A 23,343-nucleotide genomic window follows, 5' to 3' on the forward strand; every position below is an offset into this window, starting at 1 on the left:
GATATGTCAAGCTCTACCTTCAAAGGAGGCAAATCAGGTGAAAGCCTAAATGAAGAAGGCATCCATTTTCTTAGTACTATAATACATGTAGTAATTTGCAGTGTTGTAATGAATAGATTAGTAAATATTATGTAGCATTCATTTTAGTCTGTTTAAATGAAAATAATTTTTACTAGTGAACATAAATACTATAGCAGTTTTCATACTGTGTTTTGTCGGTCATAATTACAGTAAAATGTAAGTAATGAGGTTATGTTAAGGAAATTTTTTTTCTCTTGGTTATTTCTCAGTTTATTAGTAACTAGTAGGAAATAGAGTCCTTGTTGCTGAATTGTAATTATCTTTGGAATATTTGTCTTGTCACTTCATTGTTAGAGTCCTTGTTGCTGAATTGTAATTATCTTTGGAATATTTGTCTTGTCACTTCATTGTTGTAGTGCTCAGTTTTTTCCTATGTTTCATACAACCTTATTCATCATTGTAGCTACAATCTAAGTAGCCTACAATCTAAGATATAAGAATTAGCAACTGCTATGCAATTGTCACCTAAAGCCTCTAATTATCGTCACTTACAGGAGTCACATCTTGTGCAATTTTGTTCATATCTGTGCTGAGTGTACTATGTTGCTTTCCTTGGTGTTTAACATACTTTTCAGCATTGGTATACATTTTCATTCACTTTGTACCTGGATTAGTTTTAGTAATCTTTTTATTATTTTACTTAATTTTTAAAATTCAGGTTTCCATGGTAACTGTTAGTACAGGCAGTCCCCGGACACTGTTAATGGTGATTCAGTTGTATGGTGCTTGTCTAGTGCCAAAAAATTGGCGATTTATGGCACCATAATGGGCCAAGTTTCAGTTACCAGCGCCATAAGGTACCGATGATAGAGTTATGGTGCTATAACATACCTAACAGAGGTGCCATTAACTGGTTATCAGTGCCATTAGCTGAAACTTGACTCATAAATCACCAAGTTTCAGTTAATGGCAGTTTTCACTTATCAGAAGCCCATCGAGAACAGAACCCCCTCTGATAACAGGGGACTGTCTGTATGCAATACCTCTGATTTTTCTCAGTGTTGAGGTATTCCATGTATTTCATCTCCTAAATTTCACTTTGCTAAGCAGGTATATTTCTGCATATAAGATGACCTTTAAATCATAAAATTTACCCTTTAAAATTGGGGATGGTCTTATACTACCGTTCTAAAATCAAACCTTGAATTCTAAGTGATGTTGATTGGTCGGCCAGCCTCGGCCACGGTGCAAGAACCACCAACATACATGAAAAAATTCAAATTATGAAATAAACTGATAATGAAGGGAATCAGACCATTTTACCCTATATTATGGTAGTGTAATTACAGTAGTAATTCACAGATGGTTTTGTAATTTAGCAGCCTTCTTATACGACATATATGAGATAAATTCATGAAATTTACCTTAATTTTTTACCTCTTCTTATCTAAAGGTTGTCTCATACATTGAAGTATATAGTCCATGAATTTATTGGGTATTTTTTGATATTTGTAGGGAAGAGTTGGGGTTGATTTTAACCCTGAGATTCCAGTGATGTCATGTTTCAAAAGCATTCCTTTAAACCATGATGTACTGGCTTCACCTGGCCAACCTCAGGGCTTTTGAAAGTGTTGTAGCATGAGTTGATACAGGTAGTGTAGTGGTTATGGATCATGATATACACCATAGATAGAGAGGAGAGATTGGACACTGTATAACAGCCAAACCATTCTGTGACATGCACTGCCTGGTGCCATTGCTATGTGATAATTCTTATGTAAACAATAGCGCAAACCCATGCAATCTTAGGAAACCTTGTTGTACTCTTAAAAACATGTTTTCTCGGGTCTCCGCCAAGACTATCAAATGATTTACAATGCAGCAGGCCTGGATCTAGGCCGCATGATATTATCCTATGTACATTGTTGTAGTACAAGTAGTAGGAAACATAGTCAGGCATAACCATGGTTATATGGACTGATGGTAACCCTACATGCCAGTGACTTTTCAGGTAGATTTCAACACCTGAACCACTTTTATTCTATACAATGCGTCTTGGAATAATATTTTATGAACTGTAGGCACGTACCACGGATAAACAACAGCCCTGCTTTAATAAAAAGCTTATTACAACATTCATTACGTATTTTATTAGATATAAAAGCAGGAGTGAAGTTGACTGCGGTCTAACACACTTTTACCTGAGGTTATTTCAACAGTCATAAAGATTCTCATGAGTGAAAATATGTCTCTTGTTTGTGAAATGTGATCCCCTGTTCTTTTGTGAACTTGTTCCTGTAATTGATACAGTTGATGACCCAGTATTGGCTACCAGAAGTGGCTTTTTTGCTGCTGATCTTCGCAGTTGATACAGATGCCATCTCTGACAGTTAACACATAACAATGGCTCCTTACGTGCACGCGATTGTCGCCTGTCTGTCCAATCTCTCCTTTGATATACACTTCACCTTTATTGCTTTTAGGTGTAATTTGGATATTGCATCAGTTTTCAGTGGAGTTACTTGGAGGTATCAGTCGATTTTTTCAAGATTTCATCCTAAGGGTGTGGCCCATAAAAAAATGAATACTTATTGGGACCAGTGATAATGGTAGGTCAAGTTTTATCTATAAGGGAGGGCATAGTGTAGTCATTATCCTCATCTTGCTTTACTTGCCATCCTCATTTGTTCATTCATCACATCCTTGAGATTTGGACTTCTAGTGTTATTCGCAGGTGTGTCTTCAGTATGTGGTGGGTATCATGCTCTGATTGTCAAGTTGTCATATACACTTAAAACATGTGTATTTCGTCTTAAGAGGCTTATTCCACAAAATAAAAGAACTTGTTTTAATCAGTCTTTTTTTTTTTTTTCTTGGAGCTATCATTCCAACATACATTGAGGTTCAGGCCATGTAAGTGGCCAGTTGCATGAAATGAAAGGAATTGTTTAAATATAAAGTTTTTTTATAGAAATGCATCTCTTATTTATTGAGTTCCTTCCTCCAAATTCCTCATTCATTTGTCTTTTTTATACTACAAAATTGTCACTAGTGAGTGGTGACAACTGGAGGCTTCAGGCTACTCTTGCTCAGTAGTGATACTGCAACTGTCTGTAGACAAAAGTTTGCAATTTTTCAGGACATTTAAAAACTGCTAATGTTGGCTAAATCAATAGTGAGCTTGTATGAAGCATTTTGATATTTGACACAAAATATATTGTTTTGTTCTTTGACACAGATAGCCCCTAATTATTTAATAACAAGCATATTTTAGCTTGACATTTTTACAACTATATGGTTGTTTGTAAATGAAACTGAGACATTATACAGTAAAAATTGTATTCTTTGTAGTGCTTTGAATTTTTTTTTATCTCATTCTCATCAACCATATTCCTGCCCCAAAGTGAACCCAGGTTCAGTCTTTTATCTGTTAGACAGAATGTAGTCTTACTACGTATGTGCCATCTGGAAATTTAATTATGTTTCATTTGCCTTCTCACGTTTCATTAATGTGCAATAGCTTCAACAGTTATTATCCCCAGATGTGTACTTTGCTAAGGATCTATATTCTACCACTATTACCAGTTATTTTCTATTTCTTTTGATATAATTTTTTCTGTTATTTTTTCACTTTATTGCAAACAGTATTTGATAAAAGTGGATTTTTTTTTCATTTAGTAGGCACTCATAAGTTGCTGGTATCATTATGGATCACTGGTTTTGTATAGTGTAACTGTCTGTGAATAGTTAACTTTTCCATCACCTTGAGAATTTAACTGTCCTGCAGTGTATTCTTCATTCAAGTCCATGATTGTGTATAGTTTCACACATTTCCGTCAGTTGGACTTGTTTTTGGTGAATAATTCTCAGGTTTAGTGATACTCTGATTTGCCAACAAGTCATTGACCAGTTAACTCTGGAGTGAATTTGTTAGTGTTTATGCCAACCACTTTATTCTACCTGTCATCTGCTGTAGTGCAGTAGATGAAAGGTTAGTGTATTCAGTTTATGCTGCTTTGCTTGTTTTATGGTTTTCTAGTAGCTTAATCATATGTTTTTGAGCTCACCTTCAGGATAAATTAACCTATATCATTATTTCTTGTCAGGTTTTTTTTATTTTTTTGCTCTACGTGTGTAGTACTTTTTTGTAGTTTTGTACTGAATTATTGTCTCAGTTTCATCTGTTGTACATAGTTTTACTTATTCTATGTTTCCTTGATGCAGTGAGATGTATTATTCCCATAATTTTCTGGACTTTTGATTACTGTGGTTTGTTCAAGGCTGTGATCTTGCTGAACCACAGCATACTTATCAAGGCCTGTCAGACATTTATGTAACAGAGTTGCTTTCATTGCTAGTTATATAGTAAAGAAGCCTCAGTCCCATGATGATGTTTCAGCCCAGTCCTCACACTGGCTGTTCTTCCTCTCTGCCAAGGACAATACTTGCCTGGTGACTGCTTCTTTTGATGATACCACTCTGTGCTTGATTGAGGATCCTGCAAAGAGTATGACCAACCCATGCCTGCCTGACACTCATTATTTCTCTATGTGGAATTTCTAGCAAAGCTTACCCAGCCTTCTTTCTCTCCATTCCTTGTAACCTTCACACTGACCAAGATAGACATGACTGAGTGGTATCTCCAGGACCAAGAGTTCATTACTATGTCGATTACCAGGAATAGATATACGGTGCAATTAGTTCTTTGCTTTCTGAGAGGTCCAACTCAAAAAAACGAGAACATGGAAAACCTGGAGTTCCGGGACACATACGTTGACGAGGCCGAGATGGAGCAGAAGAAGCCATAATAACAGCACACACACACTAAATACAAGCGAAACGGGCAATGAACCAGGTAAAGGCCGAGAGAGGTCAACCACAACTCTCGCCCAGGCGGTTAAGAAAAGACTGACGCGGTGGCGTAGATGCGTGGTCTTTGACGACTCTTCACCCGATATACGCACGTGTTTCCAGATCTCAAAAGATTCCTTGCTTTCATCTGTGATTTAACTAGATCCAGCTAAGCGCTAGAAAATATCCTATTGTTAAAACCGAAGGTTTGTAGCTATGAAAAATACAAATTGTCTTCGAAAATTTATCATTTTCTCTTGGTTGTGCAACAAGTTTACACATCTGGATGGTTATCTGTCTTTAGTGAATGTGCATGTGAAGAAGGGGATCTCTCAGAACCTCTTACCCTCCTCAGACATATAGATCCACAGGGTTTGGGATTCTTTGGGTCCATTTGTCCCCAGAGAGCACCTGCAGGGAACTCTCAGAAAAGTTAACTAAGAGGAACAAAGTATGCAATATTTAAGACTTGCAGTGCTTTGTCTTCCCAGAGGTAGTAGCTGATATGCAGCAGAAGAACCTAATGATCAGAAGTATCTCTCCCGCAATGTAGTTAGCACAGGATTGAAAGCATGACTTTTAAAGTGGTTTTATTTTATTACTCCAATAAGTCAGTTTCAATAAAGAGGTTGGCCATTCAACTCAGGAAATGGGCCTGGTCTATGGCAGTGATAGGTCTTTTACTGGTGGTGTTCTTGTCTGCAGAAGTACTAGAGACCTTGATATTAGATTGGAACAGAACCTTTTGTAGATGTGGTTTACAGTTGGCAATTGACTCCCTGTTTAGGGAAATAAAACCACAGTGAGAAGTTCAGGGGTTTGAAGACAGGTAAGGTCATGTTCCTGAAACAGGTGAATGAGGTGTGGAATGGACTTGTTTCCTGGTTCTAAAGTAGTCTGTGGTGCTGGAGGCAACTTAATTATAGAGACTAATCATCAGCCTCAGCCTAGTGATTGAGTTTTTTTATGGCAAACTCCACTTCAGATGGAGATGATATAGTTAGTGAGGCAGTTATAGGTAGTGAGGCAATCCACCAAGAATGGGAACTTTCTAGCATCTGAACCTCTAGGTTGTGTATGTCTATTCTTCTGTTAATGATTATTAAGACAATACCTTCTGTACATATGAGAGGGAGGGTATTCCAGTTTCTAGTCATGCTTAATTCATAGCAGGAAGAACAGTAGGTGTAAGGGCCGATAAGTTGACAACAATGGTATACTGTACTGATGAAATCATGTGACATACTACTTGTGAATTTGTGTCAGCTGGATGTAATGGGGGACAACAAATTGTATGGTAAGAAGGTTTATCTTGGAAAGATTCACTGTTAGCCAGTGACAGTAGGTCATGCTGTTCATGTGGTCTCTGGACTTAAGAGATCTGCAAGGCTTTTACACATCTGTATGGGATACTGTTAGCAGATCTGTTCACTTTCAGCCTGAATGAAGTCTATTCTTGCACTGTTCATGTCAGCTGACCCCAGTAACCTTGAGGTTAGATACAGTATAACATCCTTAGGATGAGCTCGATGTTTAGGTTTTAACCCCATTTGGTATTGTCACTGCTAAGGACATGAAGAAAAGTTCAATAGCTCCCCTTCAGAGATAGCAGAATGGTGTTATGGATATGTTGCTTTTAGTGGTGGACAGTTCTAGGAGTTTCAACTAGTCAGCTGCACTATTACAAATTTCAAAACAATCTGGATGTCCATCATCCTATCCAATAAGGTGTCAAAGATTTTTTTTCTTTTTTTTTTTTTTTTTTTTTTTTGTGGGTGGTGCGATAAATCAACCACAACCTTTGCAAGATCTTAGAAGACCTTCAGCCACCAACCTCCATTAGGCCAAGTGGGAGTGTTTCTTTAGTTGGCATAATGCAATGAAATTTGATCTGGTGTAATGCAATTAATGTTGATCTGGCCAAGCCTAATATACATTATTTTGAAATGCTGACTCTATGTTGACTGGAAGTTGTCCATTTCTACCATCAAGGGGAATAAGTTTGACCTTTGACAGGTGTCTGAGTTTTGTTGGTCCATCATAGGAATTAGATAGCAACAGTCAATATTTTGGAACTGGGATCCTCACTGGTCGTTTACAAATGTTAAAAAGCCTTCTTTTGAGCCACTTGAGGAGGGTTCTTTGCTTTACATCAGACTAATGTTGTTTGCAACCTTGAATCTGGTCAGAGAAGTTCATACAGAGTTTAGGGTCACACATATCAGAGATTGGTCATGAGTGGGACTGTTATTTGTTTCTGACTTTGTAGGTAATGGCTCATGGCCAGGACCATTCCAAAGCACCTTCACCACTCTTTCTCCCATCTTTTAAACCAGTAATGAAGAGTACCTCTTGCTATGTACCGTAAGGGTGATGCAGCTTTACGTACCTGTGAAGGGCCATAGGTTTATGCATGACGCCTCCAAATTGTACCTCTCCTGACAGTAAAAGAGAAATTAAGTCATTAAGAACATAGTCCTGTTAGCTAAGGCAAGAGCTTTTGAGAATCTACATCTGTGTGATGGATATTTAAGTAGATCAAGTAAAAATGATTGCCCACAAAGTCAAAGCACACTTTACTTCAACTTTGGTCTCTTTGATCTTTGAAATGTAATTGAGAATTTTCTGTTATTTTATGTGCAGTTACCTCTACTACTGACTAATAGTCTTTACAGGCTATGTTTTACCTTAGGAAAGAAGTTAGGGAACTTATCTTCTACTTCATCATAAATCGGTCTTACTTCTCATTCATGGCACTGTCAAAGGGATGTTGACATTGCGGATTATTGACTAGTATGTCTCATGTCCATGGTTAATATACAGTAAGTACTTTCTTTTCACATCTCGAAGTTCCTTACCTAATACAAGTGCCTTTCTTTACATACCACCATTCCAGTCCCCAGTACATATTATGCTGGAGTTAACAAGCATACACAAAAACAGAGGGGGCTCGGCATTTTGGCCTTCAGTCTAAATAATGTTTTTGACATATGTATAACTGTTGGAATTATGATGAAACAAGATGCTTTTACAATACACACCTTAAAATGAATGCCCTCCCAGTTCCATTACGTATCTTGCTGCCTCATAAAGCTTGCACAAGAAGTGAGTAAAGAGATGAGATACTGGAGGATCAAGATGGTATTAGTGTAGTGAAACTTTCTTTTGTCAGAATGACAAAGGACTATGAGCTTAAGAAAATTAATGGGATAGATATTAGGCATATTTATGTGTAAATTTATGTACTGTATATAAAAACTTGTTATAAAAAGTTTTTATAGCCGAGCTTACAGTGTTGAAATTTTTGTCCTGAGTAGTGTCATTGAATATCACTGGGATAATGGAGGGGGATCACAAAGAATTTACTTTTGATTTTTTAGGAGAATTCTCGGTGTAAATTTAATGAGAAAATCTTTTTTGATAAAGCCATTGTCAAAAACTTTCTATACATTTTTCTTCTTTGTGAAACTATTTCCATTGGATGTATGGCCTCCTGTTGATTATAGTTTAGGATGTACTGTAGATGGACTTCTTATTTCATTTGAAATCAAATTTATTTAAAAATAGATTAGAAGAAAGGCTTACAATTGTCATTGTGTACTGTATTTTTATTCAGGAAAGGTTAAGCGTACGCCACCTCCTAAAAAGAGTGGCATGGCACCTGTTGCGCTTGGCCGATCCCCAGGTGAAGAAGTCCAATCTTCTGAGGGTAACAGTAAGTCTTTAATCTTACTGCAGTAAACTGAGCTGCTTTACATTTTTAGTCGATTTATTTTTGTTTCATTTTTAGAGGCTGAGAACAAGTATGGTAATTGTTGTAGATTACATTTGTTTCTTCACAGGTAGTAGCACTGTTACAATATTTGGAAGGTTTCTCTGCAGCTATGTGTTATGGAAATGAAAGCTATTGCTCTAAGTATGCTATGTGTAAGTAAGATCACATTTAAGAGTGATATTTATAAATAGGGAAAATGAGTGCATGAGTGAAGTAGGATATTAAGAACCCATAGAACTTCATATAAAGTGTGAAGTTTGTTGGAAATGAGAATGTATGATTGGAATGTAATTAGGGGAATGCTTAAGCTTACAAAAGATAAAAGGAACAGAAAACAGCTATGTATGAATGAAAATGAGGAGCTGCTAGATAACATAAAGCTGTGAAAACAATCTAAAATTTGTATTAAGAATATTTAGAATTGTGTTCTCTCAAGTAAAATTTATAAGGTTGAAATTTTGAACCCATACTTTTAATTTTGTTGTTTTTTAAATGCTGTAACATTTTTGTAATGGCACGGGCATTAAGGATTCATCCATGAAACCTTTGATACAAAATAACCTTGGTAGTAAAATTTGACTTAGCATAAGATTGTAACTGAATTCAAGCTACCTCTTAACAGCAGAAAGCTGTTAATTTAAGCTTCATTTTTCTTATGAAGACCTCCATTCTGTTTAGACAAGGATTATTGGCAAATTGTTTCATATTTGATTAACCTATAGGCCGTTTTTCCATAAGACATAACAGTATACTAAATCATTGTAATTTGATGAAAATTTGTATTTTTTGTTAACAAAATACACATTAAGATCATTCCTATGTATTGATGTTGTTAAAGAGGTTTTTGTGAAATTTTCTCTATATATCCAAATTTTAATCATCATTTGGTAGCAAAACTATACTATATAGGGTTATGAGAAGAATATCTCTTGTATTACCCTAGGATGGATTCCATTTTCATAATAGTTAAGGAGATTGATTTAGCTGTATAAAGAATTTTGGGAGCCTTGTGCATGGAAGTGAATCAGAACTGTGTGAGGAATTTTGCCTGAATTTGATGAGATGACATTATTTGTAGCTTATTTTTTTATTTTTAAGGATGAGTCAAGTTTGATGATGTAATTATTACTTAAGAGTTAATTAAAAAACTTGAACTGTTATGATTTTTGCAGATAGGGTATTTTCCTGTATGGTGGTGTTTCATGGAAATGAGAAAATAAGTGCCTTACACATTTTAAAAGTTGTATTATGAAGTAGTATAGGTTCTAGATTGGTGTGGATTTGAGCAAATGGCTTGTTAAAAGGACTATTGGATATTTACAGTGAGGTCAGTTTGTTCTACATCAGTACTGCATTAGCTGAAAAGTTATCCTGTTCATATGTGCATGTTGATTTGGTAATGTTTGAACCTTTTACTGCTAGAAGAAAAAATGCTTTCTTTTCCTCCAGGTATTTGTACTATTCATGTGATAGTATTCAAAGGTGGAGCTAAATACTGTCTTTTACATCAAGCAGAAAACTTTAAATGTTTATCTTTTCTTTGTTTCATAACCAGATAATCAGGTGATAACCTCATTTTTTTTTCAAGGCCAGGAACAGTATTTTCCTAAGGTAAAGCTGCCTATGCTGCATGTGGCACCCCTTGTCTGGTGTAGAGGCAAATTCAGAACACTTCTTCATCTATTCAGCTTTGGTTTTCTTCAGTCTTGACAAGAATGTTCATGGGTCATTCATCATTAGAGGAACGTGAATTCATGAAATTTAGTATCTGTTAATTTGTTGGAATACCATTAATTTTCATAATCAAATTCCAAACTTTGTCAGTGATGCAGCTGTTTATTTTGTGAGTTTTCTCATCTTAAGAAGAAATATTCTGTGAGAATACCTCCAAATTTTGTGCAGTGTTAATTTTGAAAAATTGTTTTTTCAGTGTTTTTTGGCAATTTCAGTTGCAAGGACTTCAGATATGTTGGAGAATTCACCTTTTTCTGAATTTGTACCCTGGAACTGACTCTTTTGAAGAATAGAGGGAATAATGAATATATTTAAGCTTGAAACTGCATGCCATCCTTTTAGCTTGTACTTCCTTTGATTGAAATTACTGTATAATTGCTATTTTATGTTTTATGTATGTATTTAATGGACTGTTTACTGCTAGAAAATTTAGGAATGAAATATTTGTTTTAATTCAGTACACACAGGGAATATTTGCTAAATAATTTCTATGGGAAGAAATAAGTTTAAACATGATTTCCTCTACAGATAAACTTTATGCCCGATTATCAACACTGGAGAATGAATTGACTGTCTTGACAACTCAGAGGGCTGCTCAAGAGTCAGAAATAGCAAATATTGAAAATTTTGCCTTGAAACAACGGTTCCTCTCAAAACTTGGCGACATTGAAGCTCAAATAAGGGAGAAAGAGCAGGAGGTGAGTCATGTTCAATGTATTTTTGTATTTAAGAGTCAATTTGCAGTTTGTAATGCAGGGCACTTGAGTTAAAAAAAAATATGACAAGTGAAGCTGGGTTGCAATTTAGCAGGTCACGTTCTATAGTGACCTGCTAAACTGCAACGTTTGGTCTCAACGTTTGGTCAGATTTCTTTCTTTTATCACCTTTCTCCAGCTTTCATCTCTCATTGAAGAACAAATTTGGATGAGCCTGTAAGTGGTAGAAATACAACAGTTATCCTGTTAAACTATATGAGACTGGGAAGTTACAGTAGTTCATGGGTGTTAGTGTAGGCCACAATAAAAAAAAAAAAAAAAATTGGCATTGTCCTTCAGAAGATCAGATGTTGCAAATGTTTTTGTTGTTGTGTAGACACTTCATAGAATGGCTTATTTCTTTTATTTACATTGTCTTATTTGTTTTTATTATGTCTCTCTCTTATATAATGTAGTTATTTTCTTTAATTCTCATTTTTTGTACATGAACTTCCCTGACAGATATATACTTAGCTATAGTCTCCGATGTTCCCGACAGAATTTCAAATCTCGCGGCACACGCGACAGGTAGGTCAGGTGGTCTACCTTACCCGCCGCTGGGTGGCGGATGTACGAACCAATCCCCCTTGCTTGTCAGATTTTTCTCTGTCGCGGGAACGATAACAACTGTTGTCGGTTCCTCTCGATAGTTTTTCGATTCTCGCTTGCCTGGAGTTAATTTGGACTTCTTTTGGTGACGTATTCGCTTTGTTTGGCTTGGCATACGCTAATTGTGGACCGTTTTGATTTTGATTTTGATTTTCTTTAACGATGTCTGACCTAGATTCAGTAGTAAAAACTTCTGTTTTGTTTAGGGGTTTAGCTGTGAATGAAGGATGTAAGGTGAGGTTGCCGAAAGCTTGCGGTGGACCCTCACACGGTTTGCATGAAATGCAGGGGGAATGAATGTTCTTTTGCTAACCCTTGTAGTGAATGTAAGGTATTGAATGAAGAAGAATATAAGGCTCTCTCTTCTTATGTTAGGAAGTTGGAACGTGATAGAGTACGTAAGGCTTCCTCTAGAAGTTCTAGTAGGTCTAGAATGAGTGAGTTGGATGTGGATCCTAATACTAATGTAGAATTAGAACCTTCTTCCCAAGTTGCAGCCCCTGCTCCCCGCACCGAAGCCGAAGATTCGCCTTTGGAGGCGGCGGCTCTAAGAGCCACGATTCTATCTATGGATCAGAAGATTCGTCAGTTGGAAGGTAAGGAGAGTGTTAGTGATCAGTGCAGTGTCCCCAGTGTTGTGGAGGGTGCGTCTGACCGCTCCTTAGTGCCTCTAGGCTTAGACCTCTTCCAGACTTCCAGTTCCAGTGGAGTAGGAAAAGTCGAAAGCCGCAAGATGGCTAGGGAGAAACCCCCACCGGTCAGGCGTCCCCTCGGCAGATCCTGAAGTACGCTCCCAGGCTGCCTCGGATCGCTACAAGAAGGAGCTCCTACACCAATGCTTCTCCTCTTCGTCTTCTCCCTCTCCGAAGAGAGGTTGGAACTCCCCGGATGCGTCGCGCCCGTTGAAGAGGGCTTGGAAGGCTCCCGGCAGTCCTTTGGCTTCTAGTCCGGAGGTTTTCCCGGAAGAATCGTCGGTGGAGGCGAAGAAACCCAAGAGATCCTGTGATCGTTCTTCTTCTCGCGCTCCTGCTCTGCTGCTGTCCTGCTTCCGAGAAGAACAACAAGATTCTCCTACGAGAGTACTCGCGGGACTTCAAGCTCAGATCACGGCGCTAGCAGATTCTCTAGCAGTTAGATCACGTAGGAAGAAGGACGTTTCTCTTCCGATCAAGAGATCTAGGCGCCGCTCTTCAGAGGATCGTTCTCCTCTTTTTAGGCGGTCTCCTTCATATGGGGAGTTTTCGTATGAAGGTAGGGGCTCACATGAGCGCCCTCGCTCTCCTGGCTCTCTTTCGACTTCAAGGCGCCAGACATGCGGTTCGGACGCATCTATGGAGAAAGAAGTTTTTTTCTCCGGATTGGATTCCCGCTTCCGGTAAGCGCACTGCACCTGCTCATCACGCTATTTCTTCGACTCCCTCGCGTGGGACTTCCTCCTCAGCAGGGCCTCAAGAGTCCTAGAAGGCGCCCTTATACAAGTAGGCGTTCTTCTTCCAGATGTCGCTCTCCTCGAGTGTCGGATTGTGACTTCTCTCCTTACAGGCGTCAAGAGTCTGGTAGGAGTCTTGTGCCTGATAGGCGTCCTGCTGTTAGCCGCTCCCCGCAAGGTAGGCGCCAAGAGCCTACTGCACGTCGATCTCCTAGTAGGCGCTTGTCTCTTTTAAGGCGTCCTACTCCTGATTATTCTCCTTGGGGCAGACAACAAGAGTCTTTCAAGCGCCCTTCTCCGTGTTGGCGCTCTCCCTCTTCTAGGCGCACTACTCCTGACCGTTCGTCTCTTGGTAGGCACCAGGAATCTCGGAAGCGCCCTTCTCCAGGTAGGCGCTCGTTAGCTTTGAAGCGCCCTTCTCCTGAATGTTACCCTCTTGTTAGACGTCAAGAGTCTCGCAAGCAGCCTTCTCCTAGTAGGCGCATTTCGCCTTCCAGTCGAACTTCCGTTGATCGTACTCAACTGGACAAGTATGGAGAGCCGTGCAAGCGCTCTGCTCCCGATAGGCGCTCTTCTCCTGGCAGCCGCTCGCCTCAGGATAGGCGCAAAGAGTCTAGCAGGCGCTCGCCTCCTCGTAAGCGCCCCGTGGATGTTTCCAAGGATTCTCGGAGTAGGAGCCCTACCTCTCCTTCTGCTGAGATTCCGTCTACCTCGAAGAGGGAGTCTCATCGTAGACAACCCAGATCTTCTCATCGTTCTCCAGTGGATGTGAACTCTTCTACGAGAAGGCGTTCTCCAACCTCTCGCTCAACTCTTACTAGGATCCCTTCGTCACCTAAGGATCTTCCATGCTCGCCTCGACAAGACGTCCTAGAAGGTTCGGATGAGGAACTGAACACTTCTGTTGCTGTGTCTTCTTACAAGAAGCTTACAGAGCTACTTTTGCAAGTTTTTGGGGATTCCCTTACTCCTACGGTTCCTCCTTCTCCTCACTCACTTTTTTCAACGGCGAAGACAGCGAAGAGTTCTTCTTGTGTGAGGATGAAGCCAACTCTTTCAATGAAGAAGGCACTGAGGAGTTTTGGTTCCTGGATGGCTTCCAAAGAAGAAGCGGGGAAAACGATGTTCGCTTTTCCTCCTTCGAAGTTATCAGGACGCGCTGGTTTCTGGTACGAAACAGGAGAGTCCTTAGGATTGGGTCTACCGTCTTCGGCTGATTCGGATTTTTCGGCGCTGGTAGATTCGACAAGGAGAGCTGCCCTTAACTCTGCAAAGACGACTTGGGCAATGAATGAAGTAGATCACATGCTGAAAGGCATGTTTAGAGTGCTGGAGGTATTTAACTTCCTTGATTGGTCGTTGGGGGTCCTAGCCAAGAAAATTGAAGTGCCAGAGTCATTTTCGCCAGAAGATCTCGTGTGTTTTGTCTTGTATGGACAAGTCGGTAAGAGACGGAGCGAGTGAAATCGCCTCCCTGTATGGGGCCGGGATCGTGAAGAAGAGGTCCGTTTATTGTTCCTTCTTAACGAAGTCTGTCTCCCATGCCAGAGGTCTTCTTTTTGCTGTTTGCTCCTCTGTCCGCTCAGTTGTTCCCTAAACATCTAGTGCAGGACATTTCGAGATCGCTTTCGGCTAAAGCCACCCAGGACCTTTTGGCACAGTCGGCAAGAAAACCTCGCCCTTCCTTCCCTACCAAGGCTAAGAAGGAAAAGTCAAGTGTTCGAGAACCCTTTCGAGGGGCGTCTTCCTCAAGAACCTCTACGTTTAGAGGTCGTAGACCTTCAAGAAGGGGTAAGACTTTCGCCAAGTCATTTAAAGCCCCCAAATAACTTGCAAGTCCTTCAAACAACGGTGGGCGCCAGACTCTTAGAGTTTGCAGAAGTCTGGGCCCAAAAAGGGGCGGATCCTTGGACCCTTTCAATTTTGAGGAGAGGTTACCTCATCCCTTTCGTCGAAAGACCTCCCTTGACGACCATCCCAAGGGAACTGACGGCCAGGTACAGAGACCCCATCATGAATCAAGCTCTCCATCTAGCAGTAGATCAGATGCTGGAGAAGGGGGCTATCGAACTAGTGACAGACCATCGTTCATCGGGCTTCTACAACCGCCTTTTCCTAGTTCCGAAGTCCTCAGGGGGATGGAGACCGGTGTTGGACGTAAGCGCCCTGAACTTCTTCGTAGAAAAGAAGAAGTTCATGATGGAAACACCTTCATCAGTGCTGGCAGCACTTCGTCCAGGGGACTGGATGGTTCCTTGGATTTACAGGACGCTTACTTCCACGTACCGATCCATCCTTCCTCGAGGAAGTTTCTCAGATTCATGATGGGGGTAAAATTTTTCAGTTCAGGGCTCTGTGTTTCGGCCTCGTCGACGGCCCTCAAGTGTTCACGGGGATTTTGAGAAATGTAGCTCAATGGCTTCATTTGAAAGGGGTGAGGATATCCATGTACCTCGACGATTGGCTGTTAAGGGCCAATTCAGAAGATCGTTGTTTGAAGGACTTACAAGTAACACTAGAATTGACGAAGGCGTTGGAACTTCTCGTCAATTTCAAGAAGTCGTCACTAATTCCTTAGCAAGAGTGTGTGTATCTCGGGATACAGATGAACTCTCTGAGTTTTCGGGCTTTTCCCTCTCAGGAAAGGATAGCCCGAGGATTCGAGAGAGTAACAACCTTCTTAGGGAAAGAAGTGAGGGAGTGGATGAGTCTGCTGGGGACGCTCTCCTCGCTGGAGCAATTCGTTTCCCTAGGAAGGTTGCACCTGAGACCGCTCCAATTCTTTCTTCATCGGAATTGGAGTCGTCGTTCTCAGGATTTGACGTTCTCCCTGCCGTTATCCCAGGACGTCAAGAAACATTTATGTTGGTGGACAGATCCCAACCTCTTTGCGAAGGAACTGTCTCTTCAATCCCAGACCCCAACCTGGTGTTGTTCTCCGACGCGTCGGACACGGGTGTGGGGGGCAACTTCTGGGAACCAGCGAAGTGTCAGGTACTGGGTGGGGGACCAGGTAGCCTGGCACATCAACAGAAAGGAGTTGATGGCTGTGTGGTTGGCTCTGAAGGCTTTCGAGCCCAAAGTCAGAAGATCGGTAGTGCAGGTCAACGCGGACAACACTACAGCTCTGGCATATATCAGGAAACAGGGGGGGACGCATTCCTTCTCCCTGTACGAGACAGCAAGAGACCTTCTTCTGTGGGCAGAAGAAAGGGAATCAAGCTTCTCACCAGGTTCTTGCAGGGGAGGAAAGGAATGTAAAGAGACAGATCTCCTCAGCAGGAAAGATCAGGTCCTTCCCACAGAGTGGACCCTTCATCTGGATGTATGCCAGAGCCTGTGGAAGTTATGGGGCAGGCCACACATAGACCTCTTTGCCACGTCGAAGAACAAGAGACTGGATCCTTACTGCTCTCCGATATCGGATCCAGAGGCATTGAGAATCAATTAGTGCTCTTCTTCTAAGACTGGAGCGGATTCGACGTCTACGCGTTTCCCCCCTTCAAGATCCTGGGGCTAACCATCAAGAAGTTGGTAGAGTCCGATTCAACGAGAATGACCTTAATCGCTCCCTTTTGGCCGGCCCAAGAATGGTTCACAGAGGTACTGGAATGGTTAGTGGACCTTCCAAGATCGCTCCCGCTAAGGAGCGATCTACTCAGACAACCCCACTTCGACAGGTACCACAAAAATCTCCTCGCTCTCAGTCTGACTGGCTTCAGACTGTCCAAAGTTTGGTCAGAGCGAAAGGCTTTTCAGCAACAGCTGCTAAAGCAATCGCAAAGAGCGAGGAGACCTTCCACACCTTGCGTGTATACCAGTCAAAGTGGGATGTCTTCAGACGTTGGCGCAAGAGGAAGAACATTTCCTCTTCCCGTACCTCTGTGACCCAAATTGCGGATTTCCTTATTTTAAACTCAAGAAGAGTGTCATCTTGTTGTGTCAACTATTAAGGGATACCGCAGTATGTTGGCGGCGATATTTCGGCATAGAGGCTTAAATATATCCGATGATAAGGACCTGCATGATCTTATTAGATCATTTGAAACCATTAAGCGTCCTCATGTGGTACCGAACTGGAATCTAGACGTAGTTCTACAATTCCTTGGATCGTCTAGATTCGAACCTCCTGGCTTAGCCTCTTTCAAGGACCTGACGAAGAAGGCTCTCTTCCTTTTGGCCCTAGCTACAGCTAAGAGGGTGAGTGAGCTCCAAGCTATTGAGGGCAATGTCGGGTTTAAGGAAGATTCTATGGTGTGTTCGTTTCTTCCAGGTTTTCTTGCAAAGAATGAAAACCCATCACGCCCTTGGCCCAGGAGCTTTGAAGTTCGTAGTTTATCTTTTCTGGTAGGGGAAGAGCCTGAAAGAACTCTTTGCCCTATGAGAATTATGAAGTATTTCCTTAAGAGGAAGGAACAACTTAAGGCTAATCAAGATGTGCTTTGGTGCTCCGTAAAGGACCCCACTCGGCCCATGTCGAAGAATGCTCTTTCCTTCTTTCTGAGAAGCCTTATTACAGAGGCACATGTTGCCTGTAAGGAAGAACATTTTAGACTACTGAAAGTGAAAGCTCACGAGGTGAGAGCCATTGCAACTTCGCTTGCATTTAGAAAAAATATGTCTGTGCGGAACTTGATGGAGGCGACCTTTTTGGAGATGCCAATCGGTTTTCGCAAACCACTACCTACGTGATGTAAAAATCACATATGATAAATGCTTCGCCTTGGGTCCTTTCGTATCGGCGGATTTGGTGCTGGGGCAGGGAGCTGAAACTTATCCTGTGTAAATTTTTTATATGTTACCCTATATTTTATATTGGTGTTTTTTGGTTGTCTGAAAGAGGTTGCAGGAGGCACCTCTTTTTGTCGTAATATTAACCCTTTGTATTTTGGTTAGGTGGTCTGGTGGGTTTTGGCTCCTTGCAGAGGTAGTGGTAAGGATCTGTTATGTAAGCGGACAAGGTCCCTTTAACAGGATCCGACTTGGATTCTACCACAATAGGGGATCACATATCCCAGGGTGGAGATCCGAGAGTCTTTCAGCATCAGGTCACGTCCTAGCTGTAGCTCTCCAGGCAATGCAGACTCAGAGACAGTATCTATTATCTATGAAGTCTTCATCCTGAAAAGGTGAGAACCAAGGTTTTTATATCCTACAACATTAATTGTTTCCCGTCTTACCTGTATTATTTAGCTGTCTCTTACCCTCCACCAAGGGTGCCAATCAGCTAAGTATATATCTGTCAGGGAAGTTCATGTACAAAATTGATATTGTTAAACTACAATAAAGTTTTGTACATACTTACCTGGCAGATATATACGATTAATGGCCCACCCAGCCTCCCCTCAGGAGACAGGTGGAAGAGAAAAATCTGACAAGCAAGGGGGATTGGTTCGTACATCCGCCACCCAGCAGCGGGTAAGGTAGACCACCTGACCTACCTGTCGCGTGTGCCGCGAGATTTGAAATTCTGTCGGGAACGTCGGAGACTATAGCTAAGTATATATCTGCCAGGTAAGTATGTACAAAACTTTATTGTAGTTTAACAATATCATTTCTTTTTATTTATTGGAGCACTTCCATTATTTGGGTTCTTGGCTTTTTTTTTCATCTAGGGATGCAACTTTGCCTGTAATATTAATATAATAATGTTGTAATGATGATACAATAGACATGTCCTTTGTTTTATACGAACCATCCAAACTCCTATCCCTTTAGCCACAGGTGATAACCATCATCAGAGAGCTACTATCATGGTCTAACTCCACAACATGTCACATAGATTTGCTCAAAACTAAATTAATAAGAGCTTATTTTTGCCTTTTTCCATTTCCATTTTTTTCCTGTGGCTATTCAGGTTGACTTAATTGGTGGCCAGTCCTGTGAGAGTTTTGTATTAACTTTATTGGTGTGGCTAATTATTAAAAAATGCAGAACCTTGGGATATATGCTTACAGTGTTGAGTATGTTTAGGTAGGATGCTGCAAAAATTGTTGCTCATTGTAAGTACATAGTGAACTCTTTTGTGGTTCCGAAAACAAATCTTGTGTGCAAAAATTTTATGAATATTTGTTGTTTTGCTGAAAAGAAGCTTGGTGACTTTGTAGCAGGAAGACCCATATGTGAGGTTTCTATATAATTATTGCAGTAATAGGAGAAATGCATATTACATGCTTGAGATCTGATAAAAGCACTTTAATAACACTGGCATGGTTCCTCTTACAATGAGTTTATTTATGTATACCATAAATTAACTAGTTTTGTGATAAAGTGCCCTATGAAATAAGTTAGTTTTTTTTTTTCTTTTTACTAAATTTATGGATGCCCATTATTACATTTTGTTTGAAAGTAACCCAATGCAATGCTAAGTTCAGTTGTTAGTTAACATACTGTATTTTGTAACATTTATAATTTATCATTTAGATTGACTTGCCAGTGTTGAATTAAATAACTATTTTGTCTGAAATTAACCAAAAGCTGTTAGGATAAGTTTTTATTTATGGTTTGTATTGTTTAACTTCTATAAATTATCATTCCTGATATTTCAGATCAATGAGATAAGGAGTCAACTTCATGACTAGAGAGTCTGTGATATTCTGGAGAGGTTATAGGACAATTCTGGTAGGTACTGTGTGTTTCAGTCATGCATTTTGATACTCGGTGCCTTATTTTCCGGGTTTAGACATCATTGAATAATTTAGCTCTTAATAATTAGGCTAGTGTAAAGTGTTTCAGTCACGGTTTCATTGACATTTACTGGTACCGGACTTGGCTACAAGTTTCTTGCCAAGTGTTGGAGATGCCTAGTGTTATCCTAAGGTTTCTAAATTTTGAAGGTAAGAATTGAATTTTGTAAAGATAAATAGAATTTGATTTATACGGTTACAAAACATTACATTACAAATGTCTTCTCTCTTTGCTAGCTTAGAAAAAAAACTTTTATGCTTCATATAATATAACGGCACTTCCTGTAAGCTCAAGGGACCATAAATACACAATTAACACAAAAAAACCCATGCAGTATTTTGACTACAGTACTTCTGTCCTGATCACTGGTGAATGCTGACAGTTGGTGAATGACAAATTAATTATCTGGAAAGCTTTAGTTCAAGAAGAGTGTACTGTTTTTAAATTTTTCCAGCTGATGCTAGATTTATCCTAATATTAAGACCTCAGGTTTGTTAGTTATGAAAAATACAAATTTATTTTAAAAATTTGCCATTTCTTAAATTATATGAACATTAACTGTTATTTTTCTTTGTATATATTTTACTAAAATTGTTTTTGAGCTTTCTCCTGTAAATTGCCTAAACTCTCCTATGGAGACTTAGGATAAGAAGTATTTTTTAGATGCCTTTTGAAGAGAGAGGCCTTGTAATATTTTCTATTTTTTCCTCAGGTATGATTGGAAGGAAGTCAGGAATCTTAATAAAAACCATTTTGAAATTTGCCCACTATCAGGGCAATTCAAAGAGTACAGTAGTATCAAAATATTATGTTAATGTGATTAGTGACTCAGAATTTAAAAATGTATTAGTTTTATGGTGTTGAGAAATTTAGTATTTACTGCAACATTTCCAGCAGGACGTATTGTCAGATATAATTCATATATATATTGGGACTGGCTTATGGTTCATATGGAGAGAGAATATTTTTATTGTGTACGGTAATTGTATTGTAGGGTCTTGTCTTGTTTGTGTATTTTGGAACATAACATTATACACTTATTTCCTTGGTTTGAATTTCTGTTGAGTGTCATTCTAATGACCAGTTATGTATCTGTTAAATATAATCTTACATACAGCTTTCATATGCTTTAGCAGAGACATCGTCAGCTAATACTGTCCTCTAGTGGCCATTACATTCTATGATGGTAAGATTAAAATGTAGGTGGTAAACTTTAATTGAAATTTTTTTTTTTCTGAAGTTCGTGTGTTGATTGGTAAGATTAAAATTAAAATGTAGGTGGTAAACATTTATTGAAAAAATGTTTTTCAGAAAGTTCATGTGTTAATTGTCAAAGATTTGCCTAATTGGCTTGTTTCTATTTGAATTTCTTAGGAAATGAGACCTGTTGAACTTTATGCATGTCATTAAGTTATTTTCATTTTAAACTCTATTTACTGAAGTAGACTAAAGCTGCTGTGTATTTTTAATTGTTATACTTTTCCAGACAGTATTCATTAGCTTCATATTTACTTCTCTTGATACTTATCTTCATTCTAAGTTAACCGAGTAAGTTTTTATAACTGGTTTGTTTACTGATATTGATGCCATAAGCAATTATTTCAGATTCCCTTCAACTCCTGGTTTTTCAATAGTTTTAATCCCTACACACTTAGTCACAAGAAAAAATAAGGGTCATGTTGAAAATTGTTGCAGCACATTGGCACTAACTGATTCTCATTACATAACTAGCTCACTTTTGATGTTTCGTAGCTGAGCAGCAGCTTGACAATTCTGCCAGTTGTTTCAATCAGGAATGTTTATTTTAGTATTGTTTTTCATTTACACTTCATTAAATTATATTTGAAAGTGCTTTTGGACCTTTGTGTTAGTAACTGTTCTCTTTTGGCACTTGATCACAAATCTTCATGTGTTGTCTCTGGAAAGGTATGGCTACTTTTGAAGAAGGGAATCATACCCTTTGTCCAGTATTGTCATTAAAAAATATAATTTAAAAGTTTGAACCCCCTGTTATCCTTGACAGATGTGATCAGTCTGAGAGTGCTACTAACAGACATCATGCATCAGTACCTATTTCCTGTTGATATTAGTAACACGCTTTCTGTAAAGCTCAATTCTGCCACCTTAAGGACAGCAAGAAAAACCGGGAAATTCCATACTGTCTTGTCAACAATTTTCACTCCAGGTAGAAGGGAAATTCCTTTTTTATTACTAACAAGCTTTCTGGAAAACTCAATCTGCCACCTTAAGGACAGCAAGGAAAACTTTTGGAAATTCCATACTGTAGTCAATTTTCACTCCAGTTAGAAGAGAAGTTCCCTTTTAATTACCAAGAGCTGCATGGAGCAGGGACACCTTGAATCCCAGCCAGAGAACAGTACCTGACCAACTTCCAGGCATCTTTATTTGCCATTTTAGACAGGTAGAGGGCAAATTTTAAATTCTAATACACATCACCTGGATGGGACAGATGGGAAGTGAGAAGAGAGAGATGCATCCAATGGGAGCTCATCTCCATAACTTTAGAACATTGTGGTAAGAGATAAGAGATTTTTGAGAGGCTGATCACTCCCATTGCTGGAAATGGGTCTCCATTCTTTGACCCAACTTGTGTACGTACGAGATAAATAGAGGCTTTATTCAGACCATTAGAGAGAAGGCTTCTGAGATTAGCTGTTTCATTTCAAAAGTTTCATCAGTATCCTGCAGCCTTTTAAAAAATGTGGCAGTGTATTGCCTTTTTAAAAATTTGGCAGTGTGTCAAGTGCCAATTGATCTCATTGGCAAAGGGAATCCAGCACAGCAGATTCAGAATACAATCTCCATCTCTAATTAAACCATTAATTGTCTATAGTTGTACAGCCCAACTCTTTCCCAGTTTCTGTCACAGATGAAGTCAACAAGGAACTGATTTGGTGGCATGACCAACTGAACATAAGTTAAGCGGTACCACTAGCCCTTCCAGCACCAGGCCTAGTAGTACCCTCTCTTCAGATGCTTCAGAATATGGATGGAGGTCACTCTAAAACTTTCAGGCAACAATACTTTGTTGCAAGAACAGAGAAAAGCACATCAATTTCTTAGAACTGACAGCCACTTTGCTATGTTTTCTGGAGGTTCCTATTATGGAATGATAGTAGGAGTCATGACAGACAAGTCTATTATGGGTGCAGATCTGAAGAATGGTGGACCAAAGTCCTGCATGCTTGGCAGTATCCATCATCTGATGTGGCCAGGTGGCACAACAGTGTGGTGGACTAAATCAGATAATCTGGGTAAGGTGGACAAAACACTCACTGCCATGTCTTAAAGCAGTTAATTTGAAGTACTTAAGTTGATTTACAGAACCTGAACAACAAAGTCCCTATTTACTCCTTTTCCCACCCAGCTTCAGCAATATGGTGAATTGATATCTTATTGCCATTGAGAATATATGGAGATGTAGGGATTTTCACTATCAAGGCAGATAGGAAATGAAATAA

General features: G+C 39.6%; 1 protein-coding gene across 1 annotated transcript in view; it reads left to right on the top strand.

Annotated features, from left to right (window-relative positions):
• LOC135202298 (transcription initiation factor TFIID subunit 7-like) overlaps window positions 1-23,343 on the top strand; it is a 125,232-nt gene extending 101,889 nt beyond the window's left edge. The window contains 4 exon segments of the mRNA XM_064231618.1: window positions 8,489-8,587; window positions 10,910-11,079; window positions 19,723-19,795; window positions 20,574-23,343. Coding sequence (XP_064087688.1) covers window positions 8,489-8,587; window positions 10,910-11,079; window positions 19,723-19,755 — 302 coding nt within the window. The 3' untranslated portion in view covers window positions 19,756-19,795; window positions 20,574-23,343.

Source organism: Macrobrachium nipponense, chromosome 30, assembly GCF_015104395.2.
Source record: "Macrobrachium nipponense isolate FS-2020 chromosome 30, ASM1510439v2, whole genome shotgun sequence".
NCBI lineage: Eukaryota > Metazoa > Arthropoda > Malacostraca > Decapoda > Palaemonidae > Macrobrachium > Macrobrachium nipponense.